Source organism: Sinocyclocheilus rhinocerous, unplaced genomic scaffold (assembly GCF_001515625.1).
Source record: "Sinocyclocheilus rhinocerous isolate Xijiao unplaced genomic scaffold, SAMN03320098_v1.1 scaffold4326, whole genome shotgun sequence".
NCBI classification, from domain to species: domain Eukaryota; kingdom Metazoa; phylum Chordata; class Actinopteri; order Cypriniformes; family Cyprinidae; genus Sinocyclocheilus; species Sinocyclocheilus rhinocerous.
This window is the reverse complement of record NW_015623495.1, coordinates 96,750-112,686: the sequence shown is the minus strand read 5'-3', so window position 1 is coordinate 112,686 and position 15,937 is coordinate 96,750. Positions and strand designations below refer to the sequence as shown.

The window sequence follows — 15,937 nt, the reverse complement described above, 5'->3', positions numbered from 1 at the left end:
ATTTGCATATTCATAGATCCGCGTATAGTAAACGAGGCAAGGGTGTAGAGTTACATTCAAGCTATTTTAAGGCATGAGAAAATTATTTTCACAAGAAAAAAACATTTAAATATGTCATTTTGATGATCAAAGATAAGTTTTAAGGGATAAAATATTTGACTACAGGGGGACTTGAAGTACTCTGATTTTCATTACAATAAGTCAGGCGCAAGATGGCGCCAGCTGTGTTTGATGAATCAAGAGCACGTGTAAGCCGCGCGCCACTAGTTTCGGGTAGTCAAGTTCGGTCCTAGAGAGCCACTGTCCTGCAGAGTTTAGCTTCAACCCTAATCAAACACACCTGAACAGGCTAGTCAATGTCTTCAGGATTACTAAGGCTATAGGGAGGTGTGTGTTTTTCTTTTCAGGGTTAGAGCTAAACTCTCAGCGGCTCGGGTCCAGTCAAAACCGAGCATTATACAAAGTTGTGAAATATTCTCATCCAGCAACGAGTCCGTTTGCATTGCTTGTGTTTGCATCTCTCTCCTGAGGTACAGATAAATAAAATCAACAGATGCCTTGTCTCTACAGAAGTCTTGCGTTATAAATGCAAACATAAGTAGACAAATATTTCCAGTCAATGCTGTGTATTGTAGCATAAAAGGTGAGGCTGGTCCACCCCAGCCTCCCCAAAAACCGGCTTTGGTAGGCTATTATTTGTTCTCTGATGCTCATGCAAGATATAATTGTATAGAAGCAGCCATACGACTTTTTACTGGACATCTGTGGGCTGGTTTATATGTAGCCTATTTATTTATTCATTCAAAACAGGACTAGAATACTTTAAAGGCATAGTTCACCCAAAAATGAAAATTCTGTCATCATTTACAAAGTCACATTGCAAACTTGACTTCTTACACAGAACCAACATTGGAGCCCAATGACTTCCATTGTGTGTGTGTGTGTGTATGTATGTATGTATATATATATATATATATATATATATATATATATATATACGCACTGCATTTTCTGCAATGTATGTTTATTATCAAGCAAATATGTCAGTCACTGATGCCAATATCATTGCTTATTCATGACACCATTCACTAATCAGACACAGCTGGTTTGAATGAAACAAGAGCGCGCCACTAGTTTCGGGTAGTCAAGTTCGGTCCTAGAGAGCCATTGTCCTGCAGAGTTTAGCTCCAACCCTAATCAAACACACCTGAACAGGCTAGTCAATGTCTTCAGGATTACTAAGGCTATAGGGAGGTGTGTGTTTTTCTTTTCAGGGTTAGAGCTAAACTCTCAGCGGCTCGGGTCCAGTCAAAACCGAGCATTATACAAAGTTGTGAAATATTCTCATCCAGCAACGAGTCCGTTTGCATTGCTTGTGTTTGCATCTCTCTCCTGAGGTACAGATAAATAAAATCAACAGATGCCTTGTCTCTACAGAAGTCTTGCGTTATAAATGCAAACATAAGTAGACAAATATTTCCAGTCAATGATGTGTATTGTAGCATAAAAGGTGAGGCTGGTCCACCCCAGCCCCCCCAAAAACCGGATTTGGTAGGCTATTATTTGTTCTCTGATGCTCATGCAAGATATACAGTAATTGTATAGAAGCAGCCATACGACTTTTTACTGGGGCAGGGTGGTTTAGCTGAAACGAGGACTTAAGAGGAAACTCAAGAACATTAAAGAGTAGCCTACACACCAGACAATATCAGATCTGTTTGCTCAAGGTGTGTATAGCAGGAGGGGTGGCAGACAAATAGAGCAGATGAAGAAGCCTTTTGAACAATAGCACCGTGACACAGATATTTAAACGGATTCTCTACCATTTTACAATCAAAATGGTAGCAGTCTTTTAGGGTTGTTTTTTTTATTCTGAAACACTATAAAATATGATTAATGATTTTAATGGTAAAAGACTATAAAAATGCTATAGTAAAAAACTGTTAATTGGTTAACAGTAACGTAATTTTACATTAAAAATATATAGTTATATTTACAGTTTTTGAAAGTGAAGTAGTTATCTTGTAAATTATTTTTTGTATCAAATTTTTATTAAGTGTTACAACCATTCACTAATCAGACACAGTAACTGAATGTCTGATTCTCATTTTAACAGTGGTTTAGCTGAAACGAGGTTTTAGCTGAAACTCAAGAACATTATAAAGAGTAGCCTACATACTACACAATATCAGATCTGTTTGCTCAAGGTGTGTATAGCAGGAGGGGTGGCAGACAAATAGAGCAGATGAAGAAGCCTTTTGAACAATAGCGCCGTGACACAGATATTTAAACGGATTCTCTACCATTTTACAATCAAAATGGTAGCAGTCTTTTAGGGTTGTTTTTTTTAATTCTGAAACACTATAAAATATGATTAATGATTTTAATGGTAAAAGACTATAAAAATGTTATAGTAAAAAACTGTTAATTGGTTAACAGTAATGTAATTTTACATTAAAAATATATAGTTATATTTACACTTTTTGAAAGTGAAGTAGTTATCTTGTAAATTATTTTTTTGTATCACATTTTTATTAAGTGTTACAAGAAGTTAAGGGGTGGCAGACAAATAGAGCAGATGAAGAAGCCTTTTGAACAATAGCGCCGTGACACAGATATTTAAACGGATTCTCTACCATTTTACAATCAAAATGGTAGCAGTCTTTTAGGGTTGTTTTTTTTATTCTGAAACACTATAAAATATGATTAATGATTTTAATGGTAAAAGACTATAAAAATGCTATAGTAAAAAACTGTTAATTGGTTAACAGTAACGTAATTTTACATTAAAAATATATAGTTATATTTACAGTTTTTGAAAGTGAAGTAGTTATCTTGTAAATTATTTTTTGTATCAAATTTTTATTAAGTGTTACAAGAAGTTATTGTACAGAAACATATCAATAAAAGTAAAATGCAACACATTGAACTTTTTCAATTTAAAATGCTATCCCACCCACTCACAGCTACCGCAAAAAAAGAAAAGAAAAAAAAGAGAAGAAATCCCTATCCCTCCCCAGTCCCTCTGTCACAACAGGTGCAATCCCAAAGTCTATAACAAGAATAATTTCAGAGAATTTCACAAGGCAAGCACAGTGTAAAGACATTTAAAATATATGTCACTTTACAAGTCCTTAATTTTAGAAATTGCTCTTAACCAAACTGAAATAGTTTTTTGAGTGGCACTATGCATCCTTGCCACAGATAGTTCCATGTTTGCAATGTCCAGGAAAGAGTACATCCAGTGTGAGCAAGCCAAAGAGTGTGGAGATTGCCAACATAAGGCAAGCATTCTCTTAGCTGCAGTTAATCCAGAGAATAACTTTTTTTTCTGAGAGTATCTTGTAAATTCTTGTAAATATCTTGTAAACTGACATTCCCAGAAGTTTCTGTGCAGCACTTTTTTTTTATAAACAGTTATGTACATTAGGATTTTATATTAAATCTTACATTGTTTATTTAATGTTCATTGCATTATTTTAGTGTCATGCGTGTTACTATGGTGCTGTTGAGTATTTGTGTGAATGGCACTGTGCACCCCTATGGGACCAATTTTCTGCCAAAAGTATTGCAGTCACGGACAAAAAAAATAAATAAATAAAAAATAAGCGTGAAACCAAAATTTTAAAACCCAAGTAAAAATATATTGCACAAAATTAAAAAATGAAAGCAAAGTTTTCAGATTGGTTAACAGTAATGTAATTTTACATTAAAAATATATAGTTATATTTACACTTTTTGAAAGTGAAGTAGTTATCTTGTAAATTATTTTTTTGTATCACATTTTTATTAAGTGTTACAAGAAGTTATTGTACAGAAACATATCAATAAAAGTCAAATGCAACACATTGAACTTTTTCAATTTAAAATGCGATCCCACCCAACTTTTTCAATTTAAAATGCTATCCCACCCACTCACAGCTACCGCAAAAAAAGAAAAGAAAAAAAAGAGAAGAAATCCCTATCCCTCCCCAGTCCCTCTGTCACAACAGGTGCAATCCCAAAGTCTATAACAAGAATAATTTCAGAGAATTTCACAAGGCAAGCACAGTGTAAAGACATTTAAAATGTATATGCCACTTTACAAGTGCTTAATTTTAGAAATTGCTCTTAACCAAACTGAAATCGTTTTTCTCTTAGCTGCAGTTAATCCAGAGAATAACTTTTTTTTTCTGAGAGTATCTTGTAAATTCTTGTAAATGTCTTGTAAACTGACATTCCCAGAAGTTTCTGTGCAGCACTTTTTTTTAATAAACAGTTATGTATATTAGGATTTTATATTAAATCTTACATTGTTTATTTAATGTTTATTGCATTATTTTCATGTCATGCGTGTTACTATGGTGCTGTTGAGTATTTGTGTGAACGACACTGTGCACCCCTATGGGACCAATTTTCTGCCAAAAGTATTGCAGTCACGGACAAAAAAAATAAATAAATAAAAAATAAGCGTGAAACCAAAATTTTAAAACCCAAGTAAAAATATATTGCACAAAATTAAAAAATGAAAGCAAAGTTTTCAGAATAGCAAACAATGGTCACGGATCTAAAAATGATGTGTTAATCAAAAATTTTATAAAGCTTTAAAAAAATATATATATAAGCATGAATCAAAACAATTATAATATTTAATTTAATTGTAATATTTACTTCCTCAGCTTGTGGCAAAGCTGCTTGTAGTGAGATTTAATTCATCAAGTGTTTTTCTGATCACTGGTGGTTGTCAATGTATTATACAAAATGGTTGGTATATTAATATTATATTAGTTAATTAAACACAGGTTTTAACTGTGAATTTAAGTAAATCTGTACAACCTAAAATGTTGTTACCATATTTTTTTTACAGTAATGTTCTGTCTATACTACTAAAGTACATCATAAGACAGACTAGTTTAATCATACTCTTGTTGCATTTCCCTCTGGCTTATTGCAGCATAAGCATATAAATGTTAGAACATTTCATATTCCTTAAACACTTTTACAACCTCCAAAGGAAATATTTAATACTCCATAAAAAAATGTCAACTACATAAGCATAAATTCAATAGATATTGTTGGCTTTACATTTAAAACTAGAATAAAATGACCGATTACATATACTGATATTACTACTAATAGCCTTTAAGAGTGTATAGCTGTAAACAAGCTGTAAAGACTGTGCTGCTAATCTGGAGATGGGGGAAAATGACACCCTAATGTGCTTTTACTTTTAAATTGTAACATATTTATTTATTTTTTAAGTTTAGCATGTGCAGGATGATGATGCATCAGTTAATGTGTTATTAAGGGAAATAAATAGAAACATTTGCTAAATTTATTGTCATTGCACAAATTGTAAAATTATTCAAAGAGGCCACTGCTGGTGTAAGAAGCCCCACTGGCTAAACTTCTACAGAATGCATAAATTGCTTTCTTATTAATATTTATATATAGTTTATATAGTGTTGTTAATGTATAAAACTAAACCAGCTATTCTGTTCAAAACTGTTTTGACAATTTAGAATTGAATAACCGATGACAGACAAAGCAGAATAATAGGTTTATTCTGATTTAAATACAGGCATATGAATATTTACATATTTAATATGCCCATATTTTAATTTCATACTTCAAATTGCATGATTTCACTTAATTATGTCTTAAATATTCAATAACTGTCAAATTTAAAAATGTAATTTAAAAAATATTAACACTAACACTAAATTAAAAATATTTTTATATTAAAAATATTAAGTCTAACACTAGTCTGTGCCAATTATTGGAGGCCCTCTTACCCCAATTGTCTTTTTTATCTTTTAATTTTATCTTTTCACTTCAAAATACAAACTATAATTTTTACTCCACAAATCCCTCATTAATAAATAGACAAAAAAATGTATTAAACACAATACTATGTCATGGATCACTTTTTCCCCCGAGACACAGAATTCCTGAAAACTCACAATGTTGATATTCAGATGAAATGACAAAATTAAAAATAGTGTAGCCATTCATCAAAAGTACTGAGATGAGATTTTGTGCAGTCCGGGGGGCAAATTACCCAGTCTTACCCTACTATTTTTAATCATAGTACTATAATACTTTAATAGGCCACTGTATATTTTAGTGTTGAAAATCTGGTCTACATCACTTTGATTAATCAAATGCAAAAAAAAACAGCAAATATGACAGAAATAGTCTGCTAGTTGACCGCTCAGAATCTCCAGAGCAGAATGACTGCAGTCCATGTTGGTATCATTATCTTATCATATTGTTATTTTGGGTACTTCTTTCCATTGATCAAACTAGTTTATATGTCTGTACTGAGCATATTAAGCCTTATGAGGGCATCTCAACAAAGAACCATTGATTTCCTCCACTCCACTCTTTGTAGAGGAACATTAGTGTTTTGCAAAGCAGCATTTATCAGTTCTGTGAAGGAAACATCATACGAGACTCACAAACAGATTTATGCTGCGGCATGTTTATCCATGTTAATATTGAATCAGGGTCGTAGATCCTAGCACATAGATAAACTTTGATCCTACAAGGGCAGTTAATGTAATGACCGTGCCAGTCAAGTGCTTATGAAGTACAGCCCAATTTCCCAAAGTCCATCCTGGGGATTTTGCCCAGTAACGCATAGTGCCAGTTTAAATGGCTAAGCTGATTGCATTGCTTCAGCTGCTGCCACAGAACAATTAAGGATGTGACATCACGTTGTTACCATTGTTACCATATTTTTTTACAGTAACGTTCTGTCTATACTACTAAAGTACATCATAAGACTAATCATACTAATCATACTCTTGTTGCATTTCCCTCTGGCTTATTGCAGCATAAGCATATAAATGTTAGAACATTTCATATTCCTTAAACACTTTTACAACCTCCAAAGGAAATATTTAATACTCCATAAAACATGTCAACTACATAAGCATAAATTCAATACATATTGTTGGCTTTACATTTAAAACAAGAACAAAATGACCGATTACATATACTGATATTACTACTAATAGCCTTTAAGAGTGTATAGCTGTAAACAAGCTGTAAAGACTGTGCTGCTAACATCTGAAGATGGGGGAAAATGACACCCTAATGTGCTTTAACTTTTAAATTGTAAAACATAACATATTTATTTATTTTTGAAGTTTAGCATGTGCAGGATGATGATGCATCAGTTAATGTGTTATTAAGGGAAATAAATAGAAACATTTGCTAAATTTATTGTCATTGCACAAATTGTAAAATTATTCAAAGAGGCCACTGCTGGTGTAAGAAGCCCCCTGGCTAAACGTCTACAGAATGTATACAATGTTTTTTTTATTAATATTTATATATAGTTTTAAAGTGTTAATGTAAAAAAACTAAACCAGCTATCCTGTTCAAAAACTGTTTTGACAATTTATAAATTAATAACTGATGACAGACAAGGCAGAAATTTATTCTATGACTTATATACAGGCATATGAATATTTACATATTTAATATGCCCATATTTTAATTTCATACTTCAAATTGCATGATTTCACTTAATTATGTCTTAAATATTCAATAACTGTCAAATTTAAAAATGTAATTTAAAAAATATTAACACTAACACTAAATTAAAAATATTTTTATATTAAAAATATTAAGTCTAACACTAGTCTGTGCCAATTATTGGAGGCCCTCTTACCCCAATTGTCTTTTTTATCTTTACTCCACAAATCCCTCATTAATAAATAGACAAAAAAATGTATTAAACACAATACTATGTCATGGATCACACCAGCAGTCTGGTTCCAGATTACAGTCAACCACAACAAACACACCCTCCACTCAATGTGAATGTGAGTGATGATGACAAGAGGTGTGTGTACCTTTCTGTCACATGCTGACTCATTGGTGAACCTAGCCATTTGCATAACAAGGTAAATATTAGCAGAATGAAAGTATAGCGATGATTATTCGTTGCAGACTCGTCTGAAGTCTGTGGAAGAAGTGAAGAATTTTCTTGTTAGGATTTCCAAAATGGGACATAAATTACTCACCTTATTCTTCACCTTAATATGTACATCAGGTAATTATTCAACTGTATTTTCATTTAATATTTTTCGATTCAATTCAGTGTAATATTTTTTTATAAACAACAATGCAGAAAGGAGATTGTTTGTTAATGTAAATTTACCAGTCAGCAATTGTTTGACACAACAGTTAACTTTCAAACTTTTTTTTTAAATTCAGTATCTTCAGAATTTTTCAGATTTTACTTGTAGAAATTATCAGAAATATTGAGTAACAAATAGCTTTTTAAAATTCATTTATTTTGCAAAAACGTTTTTATCAAATATTTGAATATTTGACTACTCACTGTAATTAGTTTTAGATATGTCTACACGAAATGTACATTTGTATATTTGAAGAAATGTATATTTGTGGATACAATGACATTAACACCAGATTGTCAGAATAAATTGCTCAGATTAAATAACATAGAATATTACATAAACCCAGAGAATAAATTACATTAGCAATAATGCTTGATTAGAGGGTGATTTACATAAGAATTACATATTAAATATATGTTGTTCATTGGTAGTACTCAATACTCACTTGATCAGGCGATCACTTTGTTGTGCTGATGAGTCATTTTACAAGCTAGAACATACTAAATATGAAAACTATTTTCTAGTACTTGATGGAAACGAGCAACGAATATGCAAAGGCTACATGTAAATCAGTAGACTTAGATCCATCCATGTTATGCAACAACAATGAAGAGTTGAAAGTTTTCTTTATATATTCAAAATGATACTGAATGCCACTCCTGCCTCTCCTAGGTCTTTATGCAGTGTTCCTGGTTCCATCACAAAACCCTGTGGCTGTCGGGAGCAATGTCACTATAAGTGTGAATGACACCCAACCCATTATAATTGGGCTCTGGTTATTTGAATCTAGTACATTGTTCGCGTGGTACTCAGAGGATGTTTTTACAGGAAGTGGCCACCAAAATGGAACAGAATTTGACATTTCTACATATCAGCTCACCTTACCGTCAGTAACTCTGAAGAATTCTGGCCTGTATGCATTAGATGCATTGAGACCGAAGGCCCGGGCAGTGATTACATTAGATGTTCAGGGTAAGTTGAAAAAAAGATCCTCTTATCCTACACACTGTAAAAATGAAATAGTCACAGAACTTTAAAAACTTCAGTTCATTTAAGTAAATATATTCACAGAATTTGTTAAGTTACTTGACTTAAAATTTCACTGCATCTGCTGCCTTTAAAGATTGGTAAAAAATGAGCCATAGAATTTAGTTTTTAGGTTCACTGAATATAATTATCAATTAATACATAGTAAAAATAATATTTTTTTAACTTGAATGAAATCAATTAATTTAGACGTTATAATAATGTGAAACACTTTAAAAACAAAAATCTTTACAAATAAGATTCCTTGTATTAAATATTTCTTGAGTTCTAGGTAAAATTGTTAAAAAATAATGTACTTTATTTCCTGTCATGATTTCTTTAAGAAACACACATAAAGGATTTTTTAGAATTAAATGCTAATTTAAATGCCATGTTAGGGAGCCCTCATAGGCTCAAGTATTTTCTTGAGGCCTGATAATCTACTGCATGTCCATTGTTTTGTAGACTGTTCCTTCAATATATGTGACCACTGATTCGTTTAACATTAAAAATATTATAAAATAAATCAAGGTAGCAGCTTAGCAAGGATCAGCAAAACCGTAAATTTGACAATAAAATTTGACAAATTCTTAGCTCTTAATGATAAAATAATATATGACCATTGTAAACCAAAACAACAGAAAGAAAAGAAATTTAAATAAAAACCTACAATAATCTTTGGCTATTTTACCAGCATTATCTACTGGATCTCAGAATGATTTGCTTTACATTGTTTTATATGAGGGCGATTTCAAAACAAACATTTAAACACACAATTCAAATTTTAGCTGCTTACATACTTGGTTTCAAACAGCAAACATTACACTCCCTGAACAAAATCTAACATTATAACCTAATATTTGCCATGTGATTATTTAATGCTCTTTGAATAAAAAAAAAAAACCTGTTTATAAAATTAAATAGGCTACAAAGGATAGCAGCGTTATGTTTGCTGACAGCAATGGTTTTTGTGTACTCTGCAGTGAACAAGTCCAAATACTTACACAGTGAACTAGATGCTTTAGTTGAGGGGATGCTAATGGCTTTTAAAAACTGATGAAACACGTAAAGTACTTTCAACTTTTACACTAAAACATTTTCTGTTAACTTGCAGAACCTGTCAGTAATTTAACTGCATTTGTAAGCATGACAAACCTGGTGGAGTTAAACGACACCGTGACGTTCACATGCTCCGCCAGCGGAACGCCACTGTGGTTTTCATGGCAGAACGGAAACTCTACGGTCACAGCAGGAGGAAGAGTTGAGCTCAGGAACGGTGGACGAGATTTCATCATCAATGGTGTGACGCGGTACGACGAAGGGCCGTTCAAGTGTCTTGTGGCAAACAATATCAGCAAAAGAGAGAGCCATCAAATGAATCTCAATATAAGCTGTGAGTATGACAGAACACGATGTTGACAACAGGATCCCTTTAAAGGGTGTGGTAAGGGATGGGCAGCTAACAATAACTGAGTGCCTAATTCATGTTTCAAAAGGTCATCTGAATTGGTTTTATGTGTTTAGATGGGCCCAGTAACCTGAGAGTGACAGCATCGCCAGAGAAATCGGTATACATTTCTGGTTCGGTCATTTCTCTATCATGCTCTGCTGACTCCAAACCGACAGCTACTTTCTACTGGATGTACAACGGCAATCCTCTGAATGTCTATGGCCCGAGTTATGATCTTAGAGACACAACTCAGAACAGAACGGGAGAATACACCTGCGTTGCCCAAAATGCAGTCACACTCAGACATGTTGCAGTGACAAAAAAGATTGATATACTTGGTGAGAACACACACAAAATATTTTTCTAAATTTCTAATGATTATTCTTGTGATCTTGTTTATCTCCAATACATTTTTTCTTTATTTAGATCCAATTTCAGCAGTGGTAGTGAATCCAGCAGGCTCTCCAGTAGAAGGCATGGCTTTTAATCTGAACTGTAATGTTGTGGGGCCAGTGAACTCCATTCATTGGATGAAGAATGGCATATACCTGGATGCCGACAATATGATCACTTTCTCCAATGACAACTCAACCTTGAGATTTAACCGACTCACTCTTAGTGATGACGGACCGTACCAGTGTGTAGCTAGTAATGCTGTCAGCAACATGACTAGCCTGGCCTACAATCTTATGGTTAACTGTGAGTATGACAGATATTTCCAGGACATCCATGTTTCCTGTTATTGTATAGATTAGGATGGGGTAAGATGTCCTCCCACCTTAAATTTTTCTCTTGACTATAGATAAATGGTCATGAAATCTCAACTCATTTATTGAATAGTTATGCTTTTATTAATCTCTGCTTGTGCTCTGAACATCATTATTGAGGTTAAATGATCTTTAATTGACATTAGATAATAGTGATCTGTGAATTTTATATTGATACATTTATTTATAATTATTATTTATGAATAATTTACTTAGATGTGCATTTCTAACATCTATTAATCTATAACATTATTCATCATAACCTATAGGCCAATTGAGTTGAATCATTTAATTTGAATCCATAGTATTTTATAACAAAGTTTGTAATTCATACTCTAAATGGGACTCTGTTATTTGATTTTGTCTGTCGGGTTTTCAGTTATTGAACTAAAATATGTACATGTACATAAAATATTTGATTTAGTATTTTACATTAATGACATTTAAAAATATTTAAATATATATATATATATATATATATACTTTGGGAATCTTCTTGCCCCAGGTTGGGGATCATCTTACCCCAGTAGTGCAGCAAGATACCACTCTTTAGCTAGACAGCTGAACTAAGCAAATGTTTTCATTTATTTTCTCTAATCATATACCTACCGATATCCTGTAAATGCATCTTCCACCATCTCACTATATATGAATTCAAAACGTTGGTCAAATATGTTTGCATTTCATTGTCAGTTGTCTTGTAATGTAAAGATAAAAAAATAGTGCACCAGTTTAACATGAAAGAGATGATTAAAACAGTTAATGCATTTGCTAGATGGCCCAAACAACACAGCAGCCTCTGGTTCAAAAGTAGCAGCAGTGGGATCCAACGCAACCTTCAGCTGTTCCTCTGACTCTCGTCCTCAAAGTCAATACAGCTGGTATTTCAGTGGCTTAAATGTGAAAAATGGTTCAGTGTATGTGACTACACCTCTCTCAAAAAACGATAGCGGACAGTACACCTGCATGGCCTTCAATAGCATTACAGGCAGAAGCGGCAATGCCTCAGTGACATTAACTGTATATGGTGAGTCATTCACTTCAGTACTTTGCTTAAATTAAACATGCAAGTGTGTTTGTTCTAAAGTGTGAAAATGTTTAACATCCTGGTTTTTAAAATCTGAATTGGTTGTGAATGTGGTTCATATTTTTTTTGTATGAAATTTAGCTCCTGTCATCGATGTTGTGGTGAATATGGACAATCAGCAACCAATCTTCAATCAGCCATTCACACTAACCTGCACTGTCAGTGGGGATGTTCAACACATTCAGTGGATGAAGAACGGCGTGAACCTTAACCACGACAATAGGATCAATTTCACCAATAACGACTCAGTTTTGAACTTCAACCCACTCACTCTAAGTGATAATGGACAGTATCAGTGTGAAGCTAGTAATGCTATCAACAACAGGACCAGTCTGGCCTTTGACCTCAAGGTCATCTGTGAGTAAAAAAAAAAAACCTTACTTTGACCTATAGCAGCTGGGCTTTGTTGTCGTAAGCAACAAGTTTCGAAATAACTCTGAGCAGAAAGTGACTTGTGCCTTATCTGTGTCTTCAGATGGTCCATGGAACACAACCATCTCTGGTCCAACTGTAGGAGCTATCGAACATAATGTGACCTTCAACTGCTCTGCTAACTCTTACCCACCAAGTCAATACAGTTGGTTTTTAAACAGCTCAAAGGTGGGTGAGGGTCCAGTGTTTACTAGAGCTCTCTCACTGGATAGTGGCGGACGCTACACATGCATGGCCTCCAATAACATTACAGGCCACAGCAGCAATGCATCACTGGAGTTAACTTTAAGATGTGAGTTGTTAGGCCTTCAAATAATGGATACTGTATGAATAGTTTATCAGTTTTGTATTTCAACAGGCAGTTCTTACGTAGAGTCATATGGAAAGTTCATGTTTTCCTAATAAGGGATAGTTCTGTCATCGTTTCCTCACACAGTCCAAACTTGTATGACTTTCTTTCTTTTCTGCAACGCAATATACAATATTTTGAAGAATGTTTCAGCTGTTTTCTGATCAATCATTATCAGTGGGGTTCTAAACAACCCTGGACTGCATTGAGTTAACTACTTATTACCATAAGTGGGAGTAAATGATGACTGAATTTTCATTTTTGAGTGAACTATTCCTTTAAGTGATGTAATCTGTCTGAATTTTTTTTCCATCTAAATTTTAGATCCAGTCAGCCATGTGATTGTAAATGCGGGGAATCAGCAACCAGTATTCAATCAGTCATTTACACTGACCTGCACTGCTAATGGAGATGTTGAACACATTCAGTGGATGAAGAATGGCATGTTCCTTCATCCTCATAATGGAATCACTTTCTCCAATAACAACTCAACCTTGAGCTTCCAAAATATAAATCTCAGTGATGATGGATATTATCAGTGTGAAGCAAGTAATGCTGTCAGCAACATGACTAGCCTGGCCTATGACCTAATGGTCAACTGTGAGTAACTCAGATATGTTTGTAATACGTCCATTGAATTAGTGTTCATGGGAATCATTTTCAATGTATATGGGATCTTTCAGATGGTCCATGGAACACAACAGTTGAAGGCCCAATCATGGCAGAGATGGGGTCCAATGTGACTTTCAACTGTACTGCCATCTCTCGTCCTCATAGTCAATATAGCTGGTTCCACAACAATTCAAAAGTGGGAGATGGTCCAGTGCATGTGACTGCAGCTCTCTCACTAAACAGTAGTGGACACTACACCTGCATGGCCTTCAATAACATCACAGGCCGCAGCAGCAACGCATCACTGGAGTTAACTGTAATTGGTAAGCTATAACTCCTTACAGTGATGTATTTTCGTCCTTTGAGGATCTTTTTTTAAGCTAATTGTCTTTTCCATCTACATATTTAAAGGGATATGAAAAAGTACATATTGCTTGAATAATAAAGAAATTCTCTGCTAATGTGGTAAATTATACAGGGCATCTTTTTGAAAGATTTCTTCAAAGAACCATCTAATAAGAGTCATTCTTTCTGGGAATCAGGCTACACTGGTCACACTGTATGTTTTTGATTCAGTAAAAGGAATGGGCTTATAAGAATCATTTGTTTCTCGGAATCAGACTACACTGAACAGTTCAATAGTCATTTCTAGATATTATTATGCATTACATGGTATTTTTATGGCTTCACATTCAGTACAGACTGCAAACTAATAACCATTCAAAAGAAGATACATATTGCTTGAATAATAAAGAAATTCTCTGCTAATGTGGTAAATTATACAGGGCATCTTTATGAAAGATTTCTTCAAAGAACCGTCTAATAAGAGCTAGTCGCTCTGTATGTTTTTGCTTCACTAAAAATAACCCAAGAGAACAGTTCCAATAGTCATTTCTAGACATTATTATGCATTACATGGTATTTTTATGGCTTCACATTCAGTACAGACTGCAAACTAATAACCATTCAAAAGAAGATCATTCAAACAAAGATTCATATATAATCACACTACCTACCACAATGTGAGGGACTAGTCTAATATTCTGTACACTCCACAGAACCCATTGCGACAGTGGACGTGATCCCCGATCGCACTATTCCTCTGGCTTCCCAAATCTTTCATCTCACCTGTAATGTGAAGGGACCCTACAACACACTCCACTGGCTTCGAAACAACCAGAATCTCCATCCATCAGACAGAGTTACATTCTCAGCAGATAACGCCATTGTGACCTTCAAAACCTTGCAGACCGCTGACGACGGGAGATACCAGTGCGTCGCTTCAAACGCATTGAAACAGCATGTCAGTCGCCCATATGATCTTACGGTCATCTGTGAGTAATATAAAACATGTTTAAATTACTTCGATATATATATCTGACTTCAAAATGCTTTTTATTTTGCATGAACTAAAGCTCTGTGTGTTTATTGGGCAGTTGGACCACAGAGTGTGCAGATCATTGTACGCCCTGGGATTCCCCCCATCCTGACATGTCTAGCAGTGTCTCAGCCGCCAGCTGTGTATCACTGGATCTTCGAAAACAACACAGTAGTGGGAAATCAATCTTCCGTAGAACTTCCCATTAAGTCTATCTTGGGCAGCAATTACACCTGTGTGGCCAAAAACCCTTTGACCAATGTGACAGTCTACACCAGCCAAGTCGTCAGTTGTGAGCATTAGCCCAAATTCACACACAGCAGTTAACATGCAAAATAAAAGCTAACTGATTGTCAGAGAATGCATTTTCTTGCTGCGTTTTTTGAAGTAACCTAATAAGGGATCATCTCCCCTGTCTTTTCCCCAGACCCCAATGCTGCTGTCAGTGTCCAGGCGTGTGTGATGTTGACGGCTCTCCTCGCTCTGCTGCTCCCTGTGCTGGAAGAATGGCTCTAATACTAATATTGCTGTGAACATGGCATCTGTCTTTGAGGCCTTTATGTAGACTGAATGAGGCTTGTGGTCAAATTTAACACTTAAAAACAGCAAGAATAAAATCACACTGGCAAGATCATGCAGCCCAGATTAGTTTAGTTAATTTTAAAACACATTTAAACATTATTCAAAGACAGGTATGACCATTT

At 34.4% G+C, this 15,937-nt stretch overlaps 1 protein-coding gene across 2 annotated transcripts; it reads left to right on the top strand.

Annotated features, from left to right (window-relative positions):
- Window positions 1-7,973: 7,973 nt before the first annotated feature.
- LOC107755974 (carcinoembryonic antigen-related cell adhesion molecule 5-like) lies at window positions 7,974-15,937 on the top strand. Of its 2 annotated transcripts, XM_016572974.1 has the most exons (13): window positions 7,974-8,044; window positions 8,805-9,104; window positions 10,273-10,551; window positions 10,683-10,946; window positions 11,035-11,307; window positions 12,151-12,402; window positions 12,544-12,819; window positions 12,938-13,186; window positions 13,568-13,843; window positions 13,927-14,178; window positions 14,914-15,189; window positions 15,292-15,525; window positions 15,661-15,937. In XM_016572974.1, exons 1-13 carry the CDS (start codon window positions 7,996-7,998, stop codon window positions 15,747-15,749), a joined length of 3,069 nt encoding a protein of 1,022 aa, XP_016428460.1. In that variant the 5' UTR covers window positions 7,974-7,995; the 3' UTR covers window positions 15,750-15,937. The 2 variants fall into 2 exon arrangements, with proteins under 2 accessions (XP_016428460.1, XP_016428528.1); XM_016573042.1 differs by lacking the exon at window positions 15,292-15,525.